This window comes from Diceros bicornis, chromosome 19 (genome assembly GCF_020826845.1).
Source record: "Diceros bicornis minor isolate mBicDic1 chromosome 19, mDicBic1.mat.cur, whole genome shotgun sequence".
NCBI classification, from domain to species: Eukaryota; Metazoa; Chordata; class Mammalia; order Perissodactyla; family Rhinocerotidae; genus Diceros; species Diceros bicornis.
Window position 1 is genome coordinate 2178038 of NC_080758.1, and position 25061 is coordinate 2203098.

At 54.0% G+C, this 25061-nt stretch overlaps 1 protein-coding gene across 1 annotated transcript in view; it reads right to left on the reverse strand.

Moving 5' to 3' along the window:
* Positions 1–25061, reverse strand: part of CDH4 (cadherin 4) — a 634999-nt gene that overhangs the window by 81274 nt on the left and 528664 nt on the right. Inside the window, exons 5-6 of the mRNA XM_058562376.1 lie at positions 13134–13289; positions 4107–4251 (exon numbers count right to left, since the gene is read on the reverse strand). Coding sequence (XP_058418359.1) covers positions 4107–4251; positions 13134–13289 — 301 coding nt within the window. The remainder of the gene's footprint in view (positions 1–4106; positions 4252–13133; positions 13290–25061) is intronic.

Here is a 25061-nt window from a genome sequence, read left to right on the forward strand (position 1 = left end):
GTGAACTCACATCAGTTGCCCACCTGCAGTGGGCAGCGGGAGCCCACAGAGAGGGAGAATGTGTGCAAAATGCTGTCACCTCAGAGATAGCCATCGCCCGGGGCGTGAGATGGTCCCCTAAAGGGGGGTGGGCCCAGCAGGGCGGGGCACAGATCAGGGTTGGAGGCTGAGGTGGGCTCTGCAGGAAGGCGGGGGTGGGGTGAGCACAGGGCAGGGTGGGCCCCAGCGTGAGAAAACCCCTGGGGTGGGAACTCGCAAGCCACACTCGAAGGGGGAGCCGACACGTTTCCACTTCTGCTCTTACTCAGGAGCGGTGAATGGAGTCTCCCAGGGGCTCTGGTGGCCCCCGGCCCGCTAGTTCCTCATCCAGGGTTTGAGACAATGACCAAGAGGGGACAGATGCTCCCTGAGGTTAGGAGGGACTGCTGCTGTGACCATCAGCTTCACGCCCTGTCTGGGTGGGGACCACCAAAATCACCCAGTAAAACTGGCTACCCAAGATGGTAGCTACTAGCCACGTGTGGCTATTTAAATTCTAAATAAAAGTAGAACTTCAGCTCCTCAGCTGTAGTAGCCACATTTCAGGTGCTCAGTGGCCACAGGTGGCTAGTGGCTACTGTATCGGACAACCCAGACATAGAGCATTTCTACCATTACAGAAAGTTCCAGCAGACAGCACTGGTCTGGGGCAGCCAGCCTCCCCAGTGCGGCCCTCATCCTAGCACGTGTGGTGCACGTCTGCCCTTTGAGTCTACCTGACATCCAGCCCCCTTTTCTGAGGCAACCGTCTGGTTTTCCTTGGGGATCCACAGGTGCCACACGCTCAGACCATATGACTTGGGGTGGGATCTAGAACTGGACTCTGTTTGTGCCTGAAAAATGCTCCTAGTCTATGCACCAGCCCCGGGGACTGGCTCAGGATGGACATGACCTCATGACCCATGAGGATCTGCCCCGGGGCTCTGGCAGGGACTGGAGGAGAGGTGCTCCCTCCCCTGGGGCCGTCCGATGCTCAGGGACACGCCTGCAGCTGCTGAGGCGTCTTGGCCACAGAAGGAGAGACCCCTCCCGAGAAGGAACCAACGCGGAGGAGAGAAGGTCCAACAGCGGCGAGCGAGACTCTGGACTTCACCGTTCCTGAGCCACACCCATCTCCGGACTTCTCAGTTACGTTCCCTTCTCCCCAGGGGCATTTGAGATGGGTTTGGGCTCCCTGCTTACTAAAGAGATCTAATGGCTGTGATGCGGGGGTGGGGGGACATTCTTGTCCCCCCAACACACAACGAACATTGCTGCACCAAAGGGGGCCATCCGGGCCTTCCACACCCTCTGAGTCCCTTCAACCCAGCAATGCCAAAGAGGATTTCATAAAATTGAGGGGGGCCTGGGGCTGGGAAAAGAACGTGGGAGTAAGCTGGGACCGGCTTCCCAGCCTGCGACTGCTTGCTAACATCCCCAAGTGAACAACCCAAATCTTAAAAGGCTCTTATCCAGCTGAGTCAATTTTGAATGTATCCTTCCATTTGTTTTCCATTAGAACGTACATCTGAAACCCTTCATTAGCCCATCATTCCAGAGAATAATGACTAATTTCTGGCGGTGGTTTTTCCTTATCCCACAAAGGCACTGTGTAAAACCCTTCTGTTAGGGTAATTTACTCATGTGAGGAAAGAAATCGTGGAGCCTGCTTCCAGGTCCTGGGGAGTTTCCTGCTGAAGAACACCATGGCTTACTTTGTGTGGACAGCAGTCCTCGCCCTTGACCAGGGTGAGTGAGGATGTCAAGCTCAGTCCCAGGGGGGCCTCGCATAGCTTTGTCCTGGGCTGGCACAATGAGGTGGCATCACTGATACCCCCTGAGGGCTGTTCTGGGACCTGAGACAGACTCTGCGGTCCCCCAGGGGCTCTGAAAGTCAGGCAACATTTAGTGCAAACAGGCCTGGACGGGCGCAGGCGTGAACGGGAAGAGAGGGGATCAACAGTAGCCTTCTGGTGTCCAGGCCACGCCCAGCATTCCAAAGGCCCCTGCCAGCAAGGGGACCGGTAGCTGCTCGGGGCTCCCAGCTTAAAGGCTTGTCAGGATTTCAAGACACAGCGATTTGCTGCTTCTGTTATCCTAATGAGCAAAGCCAGGTACACATTTGGGAAGACTTTCTCTATCGATTTGTTTTAAAATAAGACATGGGAGGTTTGATCTGTGATAGAAAATCGAGGTGCCTTTAGAGAGCGTTCTGGGTCTTGGGGAGAGAGGCTTCTGTGTTAACAAGAAAGCCCCCCGAAGCCCGACACCCACTCTCCCACCCCCAGCTTCTTAAAGAGCTGGCTGCTGGCAGCCCTCATACGTTTTCTTTGGCTTTTTGAAGCTAATTTGCCCATCCACCACCTGCCCCTGCTCCTCAAGGGGCTACAGGGATGGGGACAAGTGCCTAAGGTTCCGGCAGAAAAAATGTCACATTCCGTTCCCTTCGCTGACACTGGGCTGGCCGGCGTCTCACGATTTGGAGACAATCAATCAGAAACGCAATTCACCTTGTTGAAACAGCAGCCCCTGGAGATGCAGCTATGACAGCCCTCCAGCAGGGAAGTGAAGACAAATGTTTGCTTTCGCGGCCCGAGCCAGGGCGCCTGCTGTCCCCTCAGAGGGAGCTCGCTCGAGTGCGGCATTCCCAGCTCCTCGGCTCCGGGCTCTGCACGCTCCGCCCTCAGTTTGCCCAGCGCCACAGGCGTTCCCAAGAGCCCGGAATCCCTCCAGGATGGTGTGCTCACTGGAGAGCTGGGGTGGGGATGCCCGCTAAAATACCGTTGCCCAGTGACATTGGAAATTCAGATCAACAAGGTATACCTTTTCGCTCCAAGTATGTTCCAAATGCTGCAGTGGCATGCTTAAGGGTAAAAATGATTCGTTGTTTCTCTGAACTTAAATGTAACCAGGCCTTCTGTATTTTAGTTATTTTAGTGGCTACTTTGGCAGCCTCAGCGACAGCCTCCTCAGTGACCTTGGCTCAACTCCCCCGCCCAAACCAAGCTGGGCAGTTGTCCCAAGGATGACCCCCGTCAGGAGACAGCAGTCGGGGCTGTGCTTCTCAAACTCTGCCAAGCACAGAAATGACCCGGGAGCCTTGTCCCCCCAGAGCACAGGCCCACCTGTGGAGAGTCTGGATCAGTGGGGGTGGGCCGAGACTCTGCATTTCCGACATGTTCTCAGGTGATGCTGCTGGTCCCTGCTCTGGGTCACGCGGGGAGCAGGCCGGCCAAGGTCCCTGCCTCGGCTGGGGACTCGGATCCACACACACCGGGGTCTGGGCTGCTTGCTTCACCTCCTCGGGGCTGGAGTCTCGTCATTGCTAAGGGGGGAGGGAGGGTGCCCACTTCCTGGTGGTTTTGGGATCCAGAGACCAGACACATCACACGCTTAGCAAGGGCCCCGGCTCACAACAAAGTGACGTCATCGTTTGTGCCGGACTGAAGTCTTCGGGAGGACGGGCTCTTGGGTCAGCTCTAAGGTCTCGGCCACACGGGTTCACGTCTTGGTGCTCTCACGGCTTCCTGGGGTGCTTGGAATCAAATCCCAAGGGTGGCCCAGGAGACCTCGGTGGCTTTCTGTCTGACCTTACCTCCTGCTCCAGGCCCTCCCCACGTGCTCTTCCTTTCCTCATGCTCCCTTCTAGCACACGCCCGGATCCCAGCCCGTCTTTGCACACTGCTCCTTCTCACGCTTCAGCTCTCGGCCTACATGTCACCTCCGCAGACGGGCTCCCTGATCTACGACCACCCCATGGCTCTCAGCGCCCGTGGCCCTCCTTCAAGCCTTATCAGTATTGCAACGGACTCATCCAGTTGCTCACGCACCTCTTTTGTCTGCCTGCCCCTCTGGACCGTGAGGTCCGTGGAGCAGGGACCTCAATCCCTAGTGCAGCGTCTGGCATGTGGTGGGTGCTCGGTAAATACCCCAAATAAACCTCGATGGACGAGTCCCATGGTGCCCTCACGGTGGTGGGGGGCTGGGTGCCCTCCCCAGGAGGTGGGCCTCCTCACTCACCGGCCCCCGCCCGTCCCGGCCGGGCAGAGCCTGCCCGTCACTGGGGAGCGGGCGCAGCCCCGGCTCACCTGGCTTGGAGCCCTCGTCCACGGAGCCGTTGTAGACCTGGTTGACGAACTCGGGGCGGTTGTCGTTCATGTCGATGACATAGATGTACAGGTCGATGGGGTTCTCCACCTTGTTTCCGTTCATGTCCACGGCGTGGGCTCTGAGCTGGAAAGCAACACAGACACCGTCAGGCGGGCCGCCACCTCTGTGGGGACACTCCTGACCGTCAGCCTCGGACCCATAGCATTGGGGTGGGGGTAATATAACAGCTCCGGGTCCCCCAAGGGACAGCCTGGGTCGGGGGCGGGGTGGTCTCGGGACACGTCATGAAACTTCTCTGAGCCTCGGTTTCTCCTCTGTGTAAATGAAGGTGAATGGGGTGATGCGGGAGCTGGAAGGTGACCCGATGCCCCCCAGGACCTCCCCAGCCTGCTCAGACCAGTCCCTGCACCGCTGACGATGAGGGTTCACGTCCACTTACAGTGGCCCCAGAAAAGTCATTTGTGCCAACCGGGGGTGGCAGCTTAAACTCCTGCTACTGAGAGGACAGGTCTGGGTGAGACGGGGGGAAGCTGAGGGGGGCCTTGAACTTGGACCGCGGCTGAAGTTAACTTGGGTGTCCACCGAGAGTCCACCCTGTTGGCTTATCTGTCCTTGGGGAACCACAGAGGAAAATGGGAGACCCTGAGGTGGAAGCCCCCTGCTCTGCCAGGGAGGGGGCTCCAGGGAACTTCATACGGGAACATCAACAAGGTACAACGCGGGATATCCTGGACTCGGACTGGGAGGGTCCAGAGGGCTTTTCAGATTTGCCCCTTAATTTTGGGGTTTTTCTTTCATTTGTTCATCCACTCAGTCAATGTTTATTAAGGGCCTCCAAGTGCCAGGCTCTGGGCTGGACCCCAGATTATTGCTCCATGACACAGAGGTGGCTTCCCCTGGAGCTGCTCGTGGAAAAGGGAGATGGACGTCAAGCAGGAAAAGCAACCAAAAATAACTTGGGTGCAATGGTAGCGACCTGCTGGGGTTGGGGGGAGGCCAGGCAGGCCTCTTTGTGGAGGTGACACTTGAGCTGAGACCTGAAGAAGGGGACAGGGAGGACAGCATGGGGCACACAGACTGGCCGAGCCCTGCGGGCAGCAGAGGGGCTGGAGTGGGGTCATCGGGGACCTGGAGTTTGGGGGAAAACCAAGACTCGGAAAACGGAGGGATCTGCCCGAGGTCTCTCGATGGCACAGCTGTGACTGTCACACAGCAGTGACTGGGCCACATGTCTCTGTCGAAGCCACATCACCCCACAAGCTGGACACACTGGACCTCAAAGTCATTGTGACAAGAAAGCCCCAAGCCAAGGGTGCCGAGAAGAGGCCGTGGGCGAGGCCTGTGGAAGGAAGGGTCTCTGAGCTGGGGACTCCGCACAGTCCTCCAGAATCCTCCACAGCACCCCTCGGTGCCTTGTCACGGCTACTCGCCAGCCTTGGGGGAGAAGGAGGAGACGCATTCCACGCCCTCGGAAGGGAGACTCAGGGTAACTGCGTCCACGCGGCCTCAGCGCTTTGGGTTGGTCCTGACAGCCCTGGGATTTTGCCCTAGAAATGGTGTGTCTAAGGGGACTCTCGAGGCCGGCTTTACCTAAGGAGGCGATCTGCATTGTTGCAAGGAGACCAATTAGGATCAACTCCAGGGAACCGCGCATGCTGTGACGGTGCGCGCGCCGGTGTGGTGGGAAGTATCAGTTTAAAAATCTTGAAATGCCGCCTTGTTGTCTTAACCAGCCGCCCCTGTCTCAGTTGCCGTCAGCACCCCTCCTCTGTGCCCGGGAACCCCCATCTGCGCCTTGTCCTGCTGCGGGCGGCCAGGCGATCCTTCACCTTGTCAAACTCAGCCGTGCAATAACGCCCTGAGTCAAAGGTCGAGAAGCCTTTGAAAAAGAGTAACTCTGAGCTAAAATTAAAGTTATTATCTTCAACTAAAATGACACCGCTGGTTTCAGGCACTATCTTTAGCAGCAGGAGCAGCCCGAGTGGAGATAATGATGACAAGTGACAAACGCAGCTGCAGCCTGGCTGCCAGGGTCCTGGTCACACTCTCCCCCATCCCCAAGTCTGACTTACATTGATAGGTTCCATTGGAAATCTCCAAGAAAAGATCCCCGCCCCATCTCTCAGGCTGGGCACATCGCTGTGGGACTGCAGAGGGTCCCGCCTTGGTGGTCGAGCCAAGTGAGGTCGACAGAGGAGCCGTCCAAGCTTTCTGCGATGTGCAAATCTGAGCATCACGTGCAAAGTGAATTTCCTGCGAGCTTTGAATAGGACACTTTTCTTTTTTTATCATTGGAGATAAGATGGGGAAACATTAACACACGGGCTTGGTCTCGCATCGGCGTGGGAGTGAGTGCTGGGGGAGACTGTGCGTGCCTGCTGGTGGACGACGTCCTGCTGTTCGGGGGACCTCACTTTCTTCCCTGTGGAGGCTCTGTCTTCTTCACATCTTAATTGTGGACCGTCAGTTTTCTCTCAGGGCCACCAAGCCTGGAACACTCGTGTGGGCCCTGAGAGTCGCCCAGAGCAGACTCTGGGGATTGTCTTCCCTCAACACTGGCAGCCAGCACTCACGTGTTCTCGCTCAGGACTGGGCAGCTCCCGAGGGCTCGACACACACTCACCCACCTCAAGTTTCACAAGAACCTGTGAGACTGGTATTGTTCCAACCCCTATTTTGTGGATGCGAAACTGGGGCTCAGGAAGATTGGGAAACTTGCCCAAGATGACGGTGTGTGGAGGGACATGATAGCACGTCTTACTTATGGAATCCTTAAAAGAATCTTCTAGAGAATCATCTTGCAAAGCAAACAGTGACCACTCGTTAATTTCCTGCATTTGAATGTTTACAAGTGGGTGTCTTAAAGTGACCGTGTCCACAGTTCATCAGCTCGCTCTCAGGTGGGAGACGCTGTCTCACCACCCTCGTCAGCCGAGGTGCTGGGCAGAACGTGGGACGGGATTAAACAGCCCCAGAGGGGCAGAGAGAGCTCTAAAATGGCCCCCCAGGATATGGGGCACAGATCCCCAGATACGAATCCCCAGTGGGGGTCACTGTGATTGGGTTACATTCTGTGGCACGGTTGACTCTAAGACGGGGAGATAATGTGGGTGGGACTGGGCTAGTCTCATGGTCCTAAGATCAGAGCACTTTCTCCCCTGGCAGTAGGCGTGGGGGTCAGAGACTTGCAGGCGCCCTTTAAGAGGTGCGAGTGGCCCCAGGGGGACAGCCATCGAGGAAACGGGACTGAATCTGCCACAACCTGAACTAGCAGGAAGCAGATTCTCCCAGAGCCTCCAGGTAGGTGCCCAGGCTGGCTGACGCCTTGATCTCTGACTTCTGAGACCCTAAGCAGAGCCTGCCAGACTCCTGACCTACAGAACATGAGCTAATAAATGGGCGTCTGTTTAAAGCCACTCCGTCTGTGCTCATTTGTCATGCGGCATAGATAACTGACACCCCGCTGCTTGGCCCAGCTGCCCCCAAAAGCCCTGAGGGGCGTCCTGTGCAGTGGAAGTACTGAGAGGGGGTCATGCTGGAGTCTTAGGAGGGGTGTGGTAGCTGCCTGGAGGGGGCTTCCCAACTCTGGGGGTGGGGGTCCCCATCATTTCACCAGCTCTCCCACCCTCCAGCTTCCTCTTTGGCTGGCTTGGGTGAGGAGGGGGAGGGGCCTGCATACATCCCTGGAGGGGCCCAGGTGCCCTCGGGGGCTTCTCCACTGCCCCTCCAGGCCAGGCATGCCACCCCGTTTCCTTAGGGATCGCCAGCCTGTGACCCCCAGCTATTCCATGGGGGCTTGATGCAGAACCGTCTAGCTGCAGAGACACCATGCATTTCCTGGGCAGAATCTGGTGCTGAGGGAGGCTGTGGAGTCGTCAGGCAAAAAGAACAAACAGAGAAATGGAGGCGTGTCGAAAAGTGCAGCTAGATCCTCTGATGATGCCAGCACGGTCTTGGCCCCTGGGATTGGACAATTCCTGTCCGTGAGCGAGGCGGGCAGAGGACGTTGCTCCCTGGATTGGCCTTCCCGGCCTCCAGCACTTGCGACCTGGTCCACTCGCCATGGGCCAAGCTGTGAGCTGGACTGCAGGCTGTTCCTAAAGCTTTCAGCGCACAGAGCTGGCACTGCCAGCAGTGGTCCTGGAGGCCCCTGTCCCTTGGCCAGGTGGGTAGTACCAGCATGAACGGCTCCGGCAGGCTATGGGCGGGCTGAGCCCAGAGACCCTTTCCAGGGAGTCTGTGGGAATTCCAACGCCAACTTTGGTGTGAATTGCAGAGGAAACAGTTAACCAGAAATACCAAAAGCAGGTCTAGTTTTGAGCTCAAGGTTTCCACAAAGCAATTAAAATAAAATGAAAGGAAGAGGCCTTTCTACTCTGTGTGGGTTCTCTCAGGAATGGCTTTGTGTTCAGCAGGCGCTGGGGTCTGCGTCCTCCCGAAACAGGCTTGACTGACAGCCCTGCAGTGCTGTCTTGCCCATGGTCCCAGACGCCCTGTCTGACCCGCACCTGCCAGGGCTGCAGCGCCAGGCCCTGCACGCTGATGCTGCCCTCGGAGAGGCAGCACTGCCCTAACTCTGGTCTGGGGAGAAAAGGCTTACACAGAAGTATGTGTCGAATGGCTAGATCCTTCGAGACTAACTGGCTCTGCTGTCTGCAGGTCAAGTCTCCCTCTGTCTGTCTCTCTTGCTCTCTTTCTATCTCTGTTTCTCTATCTCTGTCTTTCCTCCGTCTCTCTGTGTCTGCCTGTCTCTGTCTCTCTCTCTGTGTCTCTCTCTTTTTGTCTCTGTCTCTCCCCTGTCTCTCTCTGTCTCTCTGTCTCCGTCTCTCTCTCCCTGTCTCTCAATCTACACGTATTGTTGGCAGACAAGAGGAGTTGACTCTCGTCCTGTAAACGTGTTGATGGTAGCACACAGCCCATGTGGGGAGCCAACAGCCACGTGAAGATGATGTGTTTCTTGCTGCACGGCTGGTTGAACATCAGTGTTGGCTGAATTGTCTAGCTGGTTCTGTGCACCTGCTGTGGCTGCTAACGGTGGGCTGAGAACTCGTTAGGAGGTCTCAAAGCACTTTCCCAAAACCTGGTTCCTGCCTTTCCAGCACCTGGCCTGGGGGGTGCAGGTGTGAGTGCAGGTGGCAGTGAGGGTGCAGGTGGGGATGAGGGTGGGCGTGGGTGCTCTCAGCGTTGAGCAGCGGTGTTGGGGTGCCTAGGAGCCAGGGAGGGGGCCTCCAGGAATGGAAGGTAACACCCAGTGGCTCCGGAGCAGTTTGCACCCAGGCCTGGACAGGGCACAGGAGACCCAGACAAGGACGAGGTGTGAGACCTGCAGGTTCTCAAGTCTTGCCTCTGTGAAAATGGCCTCACTGTCGATCTCCCCTCAAAAGAGGGCCATGAGCCTGGAGATGGCACACAGGGCCAGCTTCATGGCCTGTGACCAAGGAAGTCACACAGGGCCCGTGCTGGGTCAATGCTCTGCTCTCACCATCTTGAAATCCTTCATAAGTTTGCACGAGGAGCCCCTCGTTACATTTTGCACTGGGACCTGGAAATTCTGTAGTCATCCTGGCGGTAAGGAGCTGAGAAGAGCCTAGCCCAGATCAGCCCCCACCCGCCAAGCTCACCATGGCTGCCCCAGTGCCCAGAGAAGCAGGCACAGGGGACAGCCGGCCCCTGGCTTATGAAAAGGGTTTTCTGTCAGCAGAGTCTTGAAGATCCAGAAGAAAAAGCCTGAGAAGACCTGGCTGCAGCATGACAGTGGGGACAGCAGGGCTCGCCAGAGGCTGAAAGGAGGCAGGAGAGGTGCCCTGCTGAGGGCTGCCTCTCCCTAAAGCAACTTTGGAAACAGAGACACCAGAGACACACATTCTAGCAGGAAACCAAAGGATGGGCGGGGCCAGCCCTGCAGTCGAGCCCTCCAGGAGAAGAGAGAGGGAGCCTCCGGCCAGGAGGAGAGCGAGAGGGAGGCTGGGCCCAGAAGGAGAGGATTTCTCTAAGCAACACGATAATTAAAACAGATCTGTCTAATCTTCACCAAGGTGAACTTGATCAGCAAGTGGCCTCCTCATGGAGCGTTTGGAGGCAAAGCGCTTGGATGCTGGATTAGGCTCCTGGGGTGATCGGCTAATGAAGGACGGAGACCGCAGGGCGGGGTGGGGCGGCCTGACCAGGTGAACAGTGAAGGGGCTGCTGTGGGGGACGGGGAGCTGGGCAGAGACCTGGAGTCACTGCTCACTCAGGGGGTGGGGTTTGGGGTGGGGGCTGGCCCTTCTTCCCCCGTTCCTTGTCTTCTCACTCAGTACATGTTCACCTGCCCCCAGTCATTGGCTGAGCATCCCTCTGGGCCTGGGGCACAAACACCTGGAACAATTCATTCCAGAAGGGGCGCGTGGACAGACAGCAAGGGAGGGAGAAGGGGAGAGGGCGGGAGGGACAGAGGGAGGAGGGGAGAAGGAAGAAAGGGGGGGGGAAGAGAGGGGAGGGGAGAAGGAAGGAGGGGAGGATAGGGAAGAGAAAGGAGAGGGGAAGGAAGGAAGGGAGGAAGGGGCGAGGGCATGGGGGGGAGGGAAGGGGCATCCCCAGCGTCTGGCCCCTGGTGAGTGTGTGATGTGGGAATGGCCAAAGGCACAGCGTACACCTGATTTCACGGAGCCTTTGACACGGGCTTCACAGAGTGGACGGGGTGCCCCGAGAGCCCTTCCAGGGGGAAGGTGCCCCTGGTATTGCCTGCCCGGAAGCCATAGCAGAGCGTGCCTGAGCTGCAGCTGCCCCCTGCCTAAGGGTGTCCACGTCAGCGCTGTGGTCCTGGAGCCTTGGCCTAAAATAACTCGACAACCCCAACATCAGGGCATGCACATCACAAACACCTGCTTCCAAATTGTTTTCCTCCACATTCCTCAGCCCTGTGAACAGCATCATTGGTTTTGCTCAAAAAGGATACAATGATTTCCTTTAGCTGCTCAGGCATCCAAGGGAAGCTTTTTTTCCAATCAGCTAACAAGACGATCTAGTTCCCTCTTACTTCCTTCTTCTCCATGACTCTGGCCCCCACCATCTGAGAGGCAGTCCGGAGGGACACCCAGATGCCCATCTCAGATGGTGCCTTCTGAGGAGGATGCAAAGGTGTCCTCTGTGTGGATGGATGAATGGGTGGATGGATGGATGGACGGATGGATGGGTGGATGGATAGATGGGTGGATGGATAGATGGATGGATAGATGAATGGTTGGATGGATGGATAGGTGGTGGGTGGATGAGTCGGTAGTTAAATGGTTGGCTGGATGGGTGGGATATGGGTGGATAGGTGGTGGGCGGATGGATGAATGAATGGATGGGTAGGTGGAAAGGAGGTGAAGTGGGGTACACAAGAGGGAAGAGTCTGGAAGTACGAGCCAAGGCTTCCTTTGGAAGCTGCTCTGAAGAGGGATGTCTGAATCCAGTGAACTGGGGAGCTGCTTTCTGGTGCTGTGAGCCTGACTTGGATTCCACACCTGCATGTCCGCTCACTGGAGGAAACCACAGGACGTGCAGAAGCCCCTTGCCACGTTGTCCATGCCAACTAGTCTCTGTGAAGCTGCAGGCACTTGGGACTTGGGAGACCAGTCTGAGAGAGGAAACCCTCGTGGCTCAGAGGGGACTGACCCGCCTCCCAATGTGGGTTCCCCCAGGTCCATTCAGCTTAGCACCTAGCACCCTGCTTCTGATGGGGCATCAGTGGTCCCTCAGGGAGGCCACCACGGCCAACGACAGAACTCATCTGCCCCCCCAACTCCCTCCCCTCTGCAAATGGTTAGTGAGCATTCCCCAAGGGCCAGGCTCTGTTCTGGGGCCTGGGGACAAGGTGTGGATGAGCCTGAGGGGCCCTGCCAGCGTGGAGCCCTCCTTCTAGTGCCAGGAGGTGGACAATAGACCCCAAAAGAAACACCCAGCAAACACGTGGAGCAGTGGAATCAAGTCACGTTCAGCACTGTGGGCTGAAACCAAGTGAAAATGGGGCCAGTTAATGCGACAACATGGGGGCAGAGAGCTGGGGACTGCAGCCTCTGGATGAAGGTCTTAGTTTCCAAGTTACAATCGAGGGGCTGAAGTTCAGACATCGTGATGATCGCCACAGACGCACACACCAGCCTTACAGCCTGCACACACCGCTGGGCCCTGTTCTAAACACTTTGCCCGTTAACTCCCCAGTCCTCGGAACATCCTGATGAGGCAGCCTCGACTGTCCTTGACTGTGCCCCTCTCTTTGCAGGAGAGAGAACTGAGGCCAGAGAGGTGAGTGCCCGAGGTCTCACCTGGTGAGAGTGGGACTTGGCCCTGAGGTCGGGCTCCAGCCTATGCTACCTCCAGCTGGTGCAAATGCTCATCTTGCAGACGAGGTGGCAGAGCCCAGAGAGGGAACCAGCCACACGGTATCGGGTGAGACCCTCTACTGCCACCCCGGCTCCAGGGTCCCTCTCTGTTTAGCCACCATATTGGTGAGGCCAAGGAGGAAAGGAGTCAACAGCGCCTGTAGCCGAGCCCTGCAGCCTTCATTTCCTCATCCATTTTCCTCTGCACGCACAGCTCTGAGATGAAACCAGAGCAGCTCTAACTTCAGAGGCGCTTTTCTGCTCTCAGAGAGACAGGAGGAATGGAAAGGCTGTGGGGGGGGGGGCGCCTGCTCCAGAGCTGGAGAGGATGGGATGACATCAGCGACGAGCTTCAGAGAAAGGGCCCCCGGTGTGCACAGCAGTCGCGGGACCACCCATCAGCACCGATGAGCTCCAGGGAGATGGCGTGGATCCAGGCCTTCTAGATCTGTCTTTCTCCCGGTGTGGCCCCAGACCTGATGGCACTGCCTGTGAATGTGTTAGAAGTGCAAGTTCTCAGGCCCACCCTGGACTCCCTGAACCAGAAACTCTGGGGTGGTGCCCAGCACCGGGTTTTAAGCAGCCTTCCGGGTGATTCCGGTATAGTCTCAGGTTTGTGTGCTCCTTCCACAGTCGGGAACCCAGGCTGTGGACACTCACGTGGTAGGAGGCTCGCTCCTCCCGGTCCATGGGCCGAGTGACGTACATCCGGCCAGACATGGAGTCGATGCTGAAGACCTCCATGGGGGGCTGGTCTGCACCCACGCCAGTGATGCTGTACCGGATTGGAATGTCGTTGTCTTTGTCAGATCGGATCTGGAAGGAGGAGCAAAGCGAGAGGAGGGTCAGCCTAGGGCGGAGAGCGGGAGCCACGCTTCTCACTCCTGCCTCCTCCCCGCCCTGATTTCCTCGCAGTGGCTGCTCTCAGGTACAGCTGGGACCACAGCTAATGCTTCATCCACTTTGGGAACCGAAAGGGCGGTCAGGGGTCAGGGATCTACTGAGTGCCAACACCTACATGTCCAGTGGCCCACCAGTAACAGGGAGGGGCAAGACATAATATTCCAGGTGAAAAGGCTCTGCAGGGAGCGTGGGACACACGACAGAGACCTATGACACCACTGAGAAGGACTAGAAAGGATGGTTTAAAACGGCCAAGGCCCTGATGCAAACGCTCCTAATGTCCCACCATCAAACCCAGGAAAAGATGAAGGCAAGAGAACAGAGCAGCCTCTGCGGGGTTTTGAGGGAAAAAAGTTGGGACTCAATACATTTATGCCCCCAAGTTTTCATCCGTTAGGAAGGCAACAGACATTTTTGGATGCACAAAGACTGAGAAGATATCTCATCTTCTTGCTCCTTTGACAGAGACACTGGAAGACACAGTTCAGTCCCTGGGAGGCGACTCACAGTGGGGACCTCAAGAACAGGGGGCCGTGACAGAAATGACCCAGGACCAGTATTTAGACACAGAAATTTAACACTGAAAACTGTCAACATGGTTACAGAGCTAAATACACACACACAAATATTTTTTACAGAGACTGTATATTGTTGAAAAAACAATTTAATAGTGTTTATCTGGGTCTCAAATCCAAAGTAAGTTAGCAAAGACTGAGCACTGTGGGAGGAAGTGAAAAGAGCAGAGGCAAACGCACAAGTCGGCGTTCCACGTGGGTGGGGAAGGGTTACCCAAAGACATCATTTTACTTTTGACCAGTAATTGGATAAATATAAGTCTTGGGGAAACAAAAGGAACACTAGTGGAATTAAAACAAGATGTGCGTCTTTCCTTTAGATGAAGTGAAAGCCCTGGTAACGACAGAGGGCAGTTGACGGAACACGGTCGCCAGTGGTGGGGAAGAGAACTGGCCGCTCAGAGCCAGGGAAGTGTCGATAAGCCACCGAGAGCTGAACGGTAGAATCGATAAGGTCACATCAACAGAGGGGCATTCCACTGCGAATACACCTTTAGGAGATACAACTTCTTCAATCAAAGCCCAGGCGACCATGACAGCATTTTATAGTAAAATGGACCACAATGAAAACCTCAGCAAGTTCCAATAAGCAAAATTGAGCAGGACCTTTTATGAGAATCACGCAATTAAAATGTAATAATAAAACTTAAAAAAAGACCTTTTAGAAAATTTGAAAACATTCTGAAATAACCACGGGGTCAACTAGGAATCCAAACTGCATTTAGAGGATATTTAAAAATAGTAGCAACAATGAGACTATTGCACAGTGAAACCTGAGGAATCCGGCCAGAGGCTGAGTCAGAGCAAACCCTTAACTTTCAATGTTTTCACCATTAAAACAGAATTAGAGCAAACGAACTGAGCATTCAACTCCAGAAGGAACGGAATAATAAAGCAGGATGCAGTAAACAGCAGAGTCATCAATAAAGACGAACACAGACATTTCTGAGCCTGAAAACAGAAATATAGAAGAATGGATAAATAGATTCAAGACCTGTACTCAGGGGAAAAAATCTTCGAGAAAATAGATGCACCTTTGGAAAATTTAAGAGAAAAAATAAGACTTTTATTTTTACATTTTTTTTTTTTGTGAGGAAGATCAGCCCTGAGCTAACATCTGCCAATCCTCCTCTTTTTTTTTTTTTTCTGAGAAAGACTGGCCCTGGGCTAACACCCATGCCCATTTTCCTCTACTTTATATGGGACTCCGCCACAGCATGGCTTGCCAAGCGGTGCATCGGTGCGCACCTGGGATCCGAACCGGTGAACCCCGGGCCGCTGCAGCGGAGTGCACGCACTTAACCGCTTGCGCCACTGGGCCGGCCCCTTATTTTTACATTTTATTCTTTATATTTCACACTAGCACAGTTGAAAATCTTGATGAAATTGATTAGTTTTTGAGAAAATATAAAATTTCAAACTGGACTAGAAGAAATAGCAAACCTGAAGAGACCACTATTTCTTCAGGAAATTCCTCCTAAAAGTGCTCCAGGGACAGGTAAGCTCACCTAGGAGTTGTCTGTAAGTTTTCTGGAGCAGAGGACGAGAGAGAAAAAGCAGCCCACCTGGTTTCACACCTGAACCGTCTCAGGCATTCATTCTCACCCTGAGAGCACACAGTAAGATAACTGCAAACCAATTCCACGTACGGAGGTAGGTGTGGTGGTCAAAACTGAAATACCAGGCAGCACCACGGCAGTACCAAATACCAAAGGGGAGGGAGAGGCACAGGTGTCTAGTCTGAGATTCCTTGTCACAAGTTCCAGGGGAGCAGACTCAAAAAGAGCCTATGTGGTCATCGCTATTCTTGCTGATTATGTAAATAATCAGGCCAAATTAATGAGACTAGACTTATTCTTCAGAAAAATGAGTCTTATGGTGATTATCTTAGGAATGGGGGTGATTGTAGAGAGGAAAGTTGTGTTTCAGGAGAAAGCTGTAACACACCCTTGTGGATATCAGATTCTAGTCCTGTTCACTGTCATTGAGATTTTGTCATCTACCTGTAAACTGGACTGGATGCTGAATTCTTCTAGTTTCCTCAAATATCTGCCTACATTTCTCCAAACCAACATTTCCAAATATCTCCCACCCTTCTGACTTGGAATCACTAAGAACCAAAGCCACCTTTTTCCGGAAGCCCTGCAACCTGAGGCTGGAAGACGTGATGGAAACTTCAGGGAAACCACCACAACAGCTCCCGCGTGGACAGCCTTCGCTGTCCACACAGCCTGTTGCTGTGTGGGCCACTCAGAAAGGTCACTGGAACACCTGGTGACACCAATGATGGCAATCGAACTGCGAAAGATGCTCTGAGCTCAACAACTACAAACCTCGACTGGCGGCCCTCTGGACTTGAAACTGATTCACAGTATGCTCCAACCATTAACCTTCGTTTTCCTTTGTTCCTGTAGAAATGCCTCGTAGTCAACGCCTGACTGTTCGCATCATTAGATCCCCCTGCAACATCGCGTCCCGAAATGAGACACAGCTAACTGAGCCGACCTATTCTCGGGGCTAAGAGACAGAGTGATCTGCCAGCCCGGTTCCTGGACCAGAAACTGCCTGGGGAGGTTTCAAAGGGGGGATGAAGGGCAGCACGTGCCACCCCAAAATAGGCCGCCTTGGTGTGTTGGTTACTTTGAGCTGCCGGCACTTGAAAAACAGCAGAGGCTGAAGAGGATTCTCTGAACTCTCCTCATCTGCCTAAAGACAGATCCTCCAAAAGGAACTCAGTTGTTGCAGGCACCCCCTGGGAGCTTCATCGTCAGGGAGGATCGACTCTTGTCACAGAAGGGAGACTAGTAGAAGTCGACACCACAGTCAGACAGACTCTGTCGCAAAGATCACACCTCCCGTCTATCTTCTAAGGCTCAGTCGTCTTTCCTAAAAGTCATTTCCTCTCCCCTGAGAGGCCACATCCCTCTCCCCTTCCCGTATTAAGATGGTATTCAAGCCTGAATTCTAAGCCACTTCAGGGAGTTACCCATTTTCCCTGGGTCTCTGCTGTGTACACACGAGGCTGACGCGTTAATAAACTGTGCTTGTTTTTCTCTGGTTAATCTGTCTTTTATTACAGGGGTCTCAGCCAGGAGCTCAGAAGGGTAGAGGGAAAATGATTTTTTCCCCCTCTATGCGCCTAAGTAGGATTTATCTCAGAAACGAAGGATGGCTTCTTCTTGAGCAACTTATTTCTGTAGCACAGTAACAATTGTAGGATCGTCTCCATAGAGGCTCCAAAGAGATTTGATAATGAACATCCTTCCCAGGTGAACTTGTACCAAAAAAACAAGCCATCCCTGAGAAAAACTCCTCTTCTTAGAAAATTCGGCCTGATGGAGAGCATCTTTCTTAAACCAGCATTTACTGGTGACACACTGGAGTCATCCCCACTGAGGGCACGAGCATGGGGACGAGGACACCAGCCACCTCCTGACTGTGTAACAGCGCCTGACTACTTGACAGGACGCGAAACAAAACGCTGTTTACCAAATAGTCAGAAGGAGGTATCGCTTTCATTACACAGGCATCATGTAGCTCAGGGGAACGTGGGGCTGCAGGGTGCTGGGACACTGCCCTCCAAGAGAGGAAGCACATCCACATGCTTACATGCACACATGTGCACACACACCCACGTGCATGCACACTCACACACGCTCACACACACCTGCCTCCCTGTTGGAGGTGAATGCTGGGTCTCTGGCCTCTTGCCTTCCACCCGGCTGTCTCACGATAGCCTGGGGCATCCTAGGATGAGGCTCTGACCCACCCGTCATCACACGTCTCTCTGCTGCCCACTAGATACCATCCTTCAGACAGAACAGCCGCCCCCACCAGCCCCGGCTGAGGCGGCTGAGCTGGGATTCAGGGAGACAAACACTCAATAGACAATGAGTTCTCTTTCTGGTGACTGGCTCCCTTCTCAGGGGTCAGGTCACAGGAAGGTGGCCCTCTGTGGCCAAGATCCATCTCTTCTCCACCCACAGAGAGTCTGCACCAAGGTTTGGTCACCAGGGAAATGGGGCAAAAGCTTGCAAGTCTAGATTAGAAGAAACTCTGGCCACCTATGCCAGATTGTTCCTCAGTTCTGGGAGAATGGGTTGAATGAAATCAAACTCCGTTGAGGAGAGAAAGGAACTGAGTGATTAATGTAAAAAATTCAAGGCTTGCTGCTTATGATGCACCAGTTCTGCCTATCAGGAGTGTGGAATGTTCTAGAAGGGTTGGAGAGTTCGGAAGCTTGCTTTGACTTTAGGTTAAGAGAAGAGCACTTGGAGTACACAGTAGGCCCTGGAATAACACTGCCGAGTTGAATTGGATTGAGGGGGCATATGAGTAGGTCTTCTAGAGATGGAGGGGGGTGAGATGTATGGGTCTCCGCCAGCCAGCAGAGTAGACATAACCACTTTACTCAGCATGCTCCCACTACGTTCTTTGGACCCGACTGCCCATCTTTCATAGGGAAATTTAATTATAAAACCCCTGAAAAGAACCCACCACATATTTAAAGAGATTTTATTTTTTGCAAAGAAATCTCATTACATTTTGACCATCGGGCCACATTTGCTTAATTCTCCAGGTGCCACTCAGCGGCGCTTTCTGAAATATGTCGTGGTGTGCCTCCGGGGCTCTCCGCACTGGCTCTCAGAACGCTCTGAATTCTCCCATAGTTTACCATATTAAGAAGAAATACTGTGCGAATGAATTCACCAGATCAGGGGAGAGCAGTTTTCCCCTTGATTTGTGTCTGGAAAATGAGAAAAACATCACAGCAGCGTGCGACGGGGCCATGAATAAAGCGCACAGACAGGCATTTCCATCACCCATCTCTCTTTTATGATGCCGCAGAGAATTATGCTCTTTTGCATTTGTTGTTAAAGGACAGAACAGGTGGTAAAAGGTTAGTTTAAAGTGATGTCTACATTAAAATAACTTATGGTGCCCGGCGATTGTGTTCACCCAGGGACCGCTGCTTGGATGGCCGGCCCTCATCCTTAGGAAAGGCTGGATGAAATGAAGGATTCTGGCAGAATCTCCCCCAACGAGAGGTATTTGCCTAATTTCAAATGAACTTGAAACTGGAGAAAAGTCACCATGTGTGGTTTTGAATTGCAAACACTTTGGAGGTTTATTTCCAAAGGATCGAAGGGGAGGACACTAGGGGGACAGAATCACATCCAGATGCAGCAGAGGAAACCTTACCACAGGAGAGGAAGGGACCACGCCGACCGGAGAGGAGAGGACCCTCAGCTGCAGGCTGCGCCCCGGCCCTGGCTCTCTAGAGTCATTTCAACAGTGCCTTCATGCAGCCCACTCAGCCTACACAGCATGTGCTGTGTGACGGACGTGGCCCCGCCCTCACTCGGTTCATGGGCCAGTGGAATTAGAGATATCTAAAAAAGTGGTACCCTCTTAATTCGTAATTATAAGGATGGTGATAAAGATTGTTGGGGAAAGAACGGAGTCTGGAGAGACCCGGTGGAAGATCTTGGAGGGCAAGGAGGATCTTCAAGAAAGCCAGGTTCTTATTGAGTAATCTTGTCCACTGCCTTGCGTAGTTCCTGGACACACACACACAAACCTGCACACATGCACATAGAAACATACATACACACACACAAACACATACACACACAAATCTGCACACATACATACATACACGCAAACATATGCACGTGTGTGTGCTCACACACGCATGCACATGACTGGATCTCCCCTCTCCTTTTTCATCAAAGCCCTTGGAAGGTGATGGCCCTTCTGCATCTAATGGGTTTTCCCACGTCATTAATGAGGCCCCCTTGACTCCCCGCATTTTAAAAGATGCTTTCACAATCCTTAGGACCCAGTTCTTCTAGGAGGATGTAATTCTTTAGTGAAGTGCTTCAGTTCTTTCTCCTTGTATGATATTAAACCCAGAGATTTTCCCAAGAAAACAGATTGCAGTCTCATTTTCATTACCTGTTGGGAGTTCTGAGTTGCCTGGAGCAGTTCCCATTTCCCCATCGAGTAAAAAGCTCCTAATCGTGACGGCAGACGCTTCACCCCCACCCTCCCATCCTGGACTGTGCCAGGACGCAGGCGGCGGACATACACTTGGCCATGAGTGCAGCCGGCCAAGAGAGGCAATTTTCTTTTAAAATTTGACTCTCAGCAGAGCTCAGAGGAAAGAGGACGATTTCACCTAAATACGTCTGCGGCTTGCCCGCAGCCTCAGCCAGTCCTATGTCAGCTCTCCAGGCTGAGCCTCTTGATTTTCATGCTGGCAGAGACTCAGGGATATCTCAGGGTTCATGTGTCTGTTCCTGTCTGCCTTACACGGCAGGCCCACACCCCCTCCTCCGCTGTCCTCCCTCCCTGCCTCCCCCACACCCTCCCCCCTTCCCTGACATCACTTTTGAGCACTAAGGCTGCTCCACACCCTTTTCCAGGTCCTAGGAACACAAACATGGCAGTCTCCGTCCCTGGGGCTGGCATGTGCAGGCCCAGCGCCATGCACACAGCAGGTGCTCAGTAATTATTGGATGAACACATGAAACAAGGACGTACCGCCTGGGGGGTGGGCAGACAAGTGAACTGACCACCAGGATCCCGTTCAGGTGCTGCAGGGAAACCTAAGGCCGTCGTGTGGGGGAGGCAAGAAGGGCTTCTTTCCGGGAGGAGAAGCGGCTTCTCTGAGCCCCAGATGGAGGCCGTGGCCGCAGGGAGAAAGGTGGGAAGGAAGGCCCGCGGGGGGCAGGCAGGGGCAGGGAGGGCAGGGCAAAGATCCCAGGTGGCCCCTCCAGCACCGGGGCTCACCCGTGGTTACAGTAGCAGGGAAGAGAAAAATGAAGAGAGGAATGGGAAGGGAGAGGAGAAAAAGAGAGGGAGAGGAGAAAAAGAGAGGGAGAGGAGAGTCGGGGAGAGAAGCGAGGTGTGCTTGCCCCTCCCTGGTGAACGTGGAGCTGAAGCAGGAGTGGGGGTGGTCCCGAGAAGCGTCTGCTCCTGGTCTGTCCTTGCAGAGACTCCCAGGGCCCTGGGGGGCTGCGGGAGGGAGTCAGAATGGTTCTGCTCTAGAGACAGCAGGGACCTTGGAGGAGGGTGGTGTTGCTGGTCCCCAGGCCTCTGGCCCCAGAGGAAGGAGGCTGGGCAGGGCTGGCCCCGGGGTGGGGTGCGCTCCATCTCGCCCCGCAGCGAGGCAGCCATGGGGCTGGCGGTGGGATGGCCCATCCTCAACCTGCTCTTCATTGTGTTCATTTTGGGCTTTTTTGCCCAAATTAGGGTTTCTTCCTACATGTCCTTATCATGCCTCAAAACCTCCATCGTTAGCTCTGATGCTAGCACAGAGCTCCCCTCTGAAGAGGACAGCCCAGGAATCTCCAGCCTCCACCCACTCGTGGAACTCCTTATGGCACAATTAAAGAAAAATCCCAGGATGTCAGCCCTGCTCAACCATCTCGTCCAGCCCATTCTGCAGATAGGGAGACTGAGGCCCAGAGACGCCGAGGACCTGGAAGAAGGTTTCACAAGTAATTGGGGATCAAGAGCAGAGTTCCCAGGTCCTAGCTTGGTCTGCTGCCCTCCTGAGGAGCCTCTAAAAGCAGAAAGGGAGGCCGAGGAAGCAGCAATCACAGTGCAGACAGGGAGCCTGAGCCCAGGAGGGCTCCTGTCTGTCTCCCCAGGGTCACTCGTGTCTCCCCGGGTCACTCGACTCTCGCCCAGAGACCAAACCCCAATGTCCCCCTCACTCCAGCCAGTTCTACAAACACAACTCTGGGGGTGCAGGGACTGCTGAAGCTCCAGGTTTTATAAAGTCACTGTGACCCTAAGGTCCTGGACCAGAGCTTCACTTTAATTGCTTTTCAAAGTGGTTATGAAACTGTAACCAAGTCCTACGCGAGTCACTTTCAGCTTGCTGCAAAGGTTATTTTAAAAGCCCTTTGCCACGGCGCTGGGTAAGCAGCAAGATCTGGAGATGACAAAACCGTTCTCACAAATTAATAGGACAAACTTGGGGCTGAGGGCGAGTAAGGATTCTTACTTTTTTCCTCCAACTCTTCCTTGATTCTTGAACATTGCTTTAAGAGGCTTGAAGATGTTTTTATTTCTTGCATTTTATGAAATACTTTCCATGCGTGAGGAAATTCAGCCTTCAATTATTTTCAATTAGGTCCTTGTAGTGAGTAGAAAAGCCCAGAACGTGATAGGAAAAGGCATTTGTTGTGTAACATTGACATCATTATACATTACCATTCACAATTACTTTCAGTTTTATAAATCATGGAAAAATCCTCAAAGTCATATGAATACTAATGAAAGCCATGAATATGTTCTTACAAAATTTGCCTAGTGGGGAAGAGTGAATTAGATGCTTCTCAAAAGTGCCCTTCAGGTGGTACCAGATTAACAAAGACAGGTAGCTACTTAAGTTTTGGCATGGGATTATAGAAGACATTATTGCTGACAATGGGAATGGCTCTTCTGACAACAGATGCCTGATTTCCTTTTGGGGGAATCATCATTTCCCCATTGTGAGTGGTCTTGGGGAGAGAGCCAAGATGCTCTCCCACTCTCCCCTAGCCAACAGACAGGCCCATGAGCCACTCTGGGCCAATCAGCTTCTCTCTCTCAAATGTGGGTCTTGAGTCAAGAACGAGACAGGGTGGAAAATCTGGCTGGAGCCCCTCCATTGCAGGGCCATCACCTGTCAAGACCCAGAGCCCTGGAGCCACCTGGTTAGCCGGCCTTCCCTTCCACTCCGAGAGCCTTGCATGTTCTTTCTGTGTGGGGTAGCTGGAGTTGTTTCCAGTTACATTAAGTCAAAGCTCTTCCTGACCCAGATGTAGTCTGAGGAGCCCTCAGCACAGCGCTGGGCAGGTAAGTGCTAACCAGAGGGCAACATCGCTGTGGTCCTCAGGTCTTGGCCTACGCCACCCCCGCATGGGGGCCCACCCTGACCACTCAGTCTCCATGTTGAGGTAAGGTTCCCTACAGGCAGAGCCTGAGACAGGGATTCTTGTGCGAGTGGTTGATTGGAGAGAGCCCCCTGGAGACGGGGCAGGAGGGAGGGGAGTTATGGTCTCTCCGGGTGTCCAATTTGAGCCTCATTACACAGGGGAGCCCTGGAGTGTGAGCTGGGGAGAAGAGGCTGGCTCTAGACGGGGGTCCTCCCAGGCAGTTCCCAGTGTGGCCTGGTCACCCTCTGCCCAGGTGTCCAGCTGTGAGTCCTGAGCAACGTGCAGAGCAGCAGGGGATGGTGCTGGCTCCCTGGGGTCTGGTGGCACCCACAGTGCTGGCTACCCCCTGCTTAACTGTCCTCACAGCCCTCTCGTTGCCAGCTTTCCTCGTTTGTTTTTTTTGTTGGCTGCCTTCTGTCTGTCTCTCCACTGGACTGTATGCTCAGGAGGGAGGGTGGTATGGAGACTCACAGAGCACCTGGCTCGAGTAGGGTTCAGTTGGCAGCCGGTGCCTGACGCCCCCAGAAGAGCAAGCGACTCCGAGCAGAGCAGCCTGGGGCAGATGGGGCTTCCGAGGAGCTGCCTGAACTTGGCTGCTAACGAGGGCTGTCGGCTGCACAGAAGCCAGAGCAGAGGTAGCTTTTCCTCCCAATGACTCAGGGAGCCATGAGACACAAAGCTGAGTCCACGGGAAGACAGCTTCTCCTCGGACTCCCTGTTCTCAGCCCGATGGAGGCAGGGATCAATGGCATGGGTGATGTGACACAAGAACGTGTGGGCTGGGTGTTCACCCTCAGATTTGTCACCCACGTCCTGCCTGTTGTCATTTCTGGTCCCCAAATGAAGAGTCAAGAGTGTCATCAGAAACTCTGCTTCATTGATCTTTAATGCACGTTCCTGATCCGTCTCTGGAAGGCTCTGCCTACACAGTCTCTGCTTTAATATAATGCGAGTGTCTGCCCTTGTTGTGTGCTGGCCTGGGCTGGGGTAAGGGATGACCCCAGACAGGATGCAGTCCTTGGGGAGCTCAGGGCAGGGTGGGGGGACAGAGGCTGTGGCAGCCAAGGCGCGGCTGGGGCTGGAGGAGAGGCCAGGGCAGGAGTGCCAGGGGGCAGGTCCCAGCAAGAGGGTGGAGACCAGCTCCCTGGCAACCGACAGGTAAAATACCTGAAGGAGAGGAACGGTGGGGGTGGGGCATGGGCAGGGAATGAAATGAGGGGCATTTGGGAGACAGCGAGGGGGGATGAGGCTGAACACAGGCCAAGATGGGGCAGCGAGGTGGCCACCAGCCCTGGTGTGTCTGCTGAGGCCCACCTCTGCTCCTCTTTGGAAACCACCACCCACCCTGGCTTATAGGGACCTGGTGGGATGGACCCTCTGGCACATTGATTGGCTCAGGGGTGGGCATGTGACCCAAGCTGGGCCAACGGGAATGATTCCTTTTGGAGTGAGAGTCTCCTCCTTATTCTGGTCATCCTGCACCTCCTGGGAAGGGTCCACAGGGAGGTAGCAGAGGGGCGCTCACCTTCTCTCTAGCTCTTCACCTTGGCCAAGTCCCTTACCCTTGCTGTGCTTAGTCAGTACTGAGGGCCGAGTACTTTTCTTAGTAAGTACTGAGGACTGAGTACTTGGGTTAGTCAGTAATGAGGGCCGAGTACTGAGCATTGTCAATGAAGCAGGGCTGAGTTTATGCATCACCAATAATGAGGCTGAGTACTTTGCTTTGTCATAGACCTGGCTGAGTGTTAGGCTTTGTCAACAATGAGGCCTGAGTGTTGTGTTTTGACATCTCCCCCAGAGACCCTGGTGTGCTGGTCAACACACAGACGTGCTCTTCAAACCGGAGACGGATGATTGACTGAACCGAGGGACAAGAGGACAAAGAAATATCAGATGTGGCCGAGGTTCCAGGCCACAGTGAAGGGGATTCAACCTGCTTGCTCACTGTTCCAGAGTGTATTTTACCCTGTCGGTTGCCAAGTGTCAGAAATCCCCCTCTACTGGCTCAGGCAAAGAGACAATGAACTACTGGCTCCTGTCCAGGAGTGGAGTGGATTTCAGGCATGGCTGGATCACGGCTCAAGTGATGCTCTCAGTACTCACTTCGACTCACAGATTCTCTCCATTTGTTGGTCCCTCACACTTCCATGGTCACATCCTATCAGCCTAGAAACCCA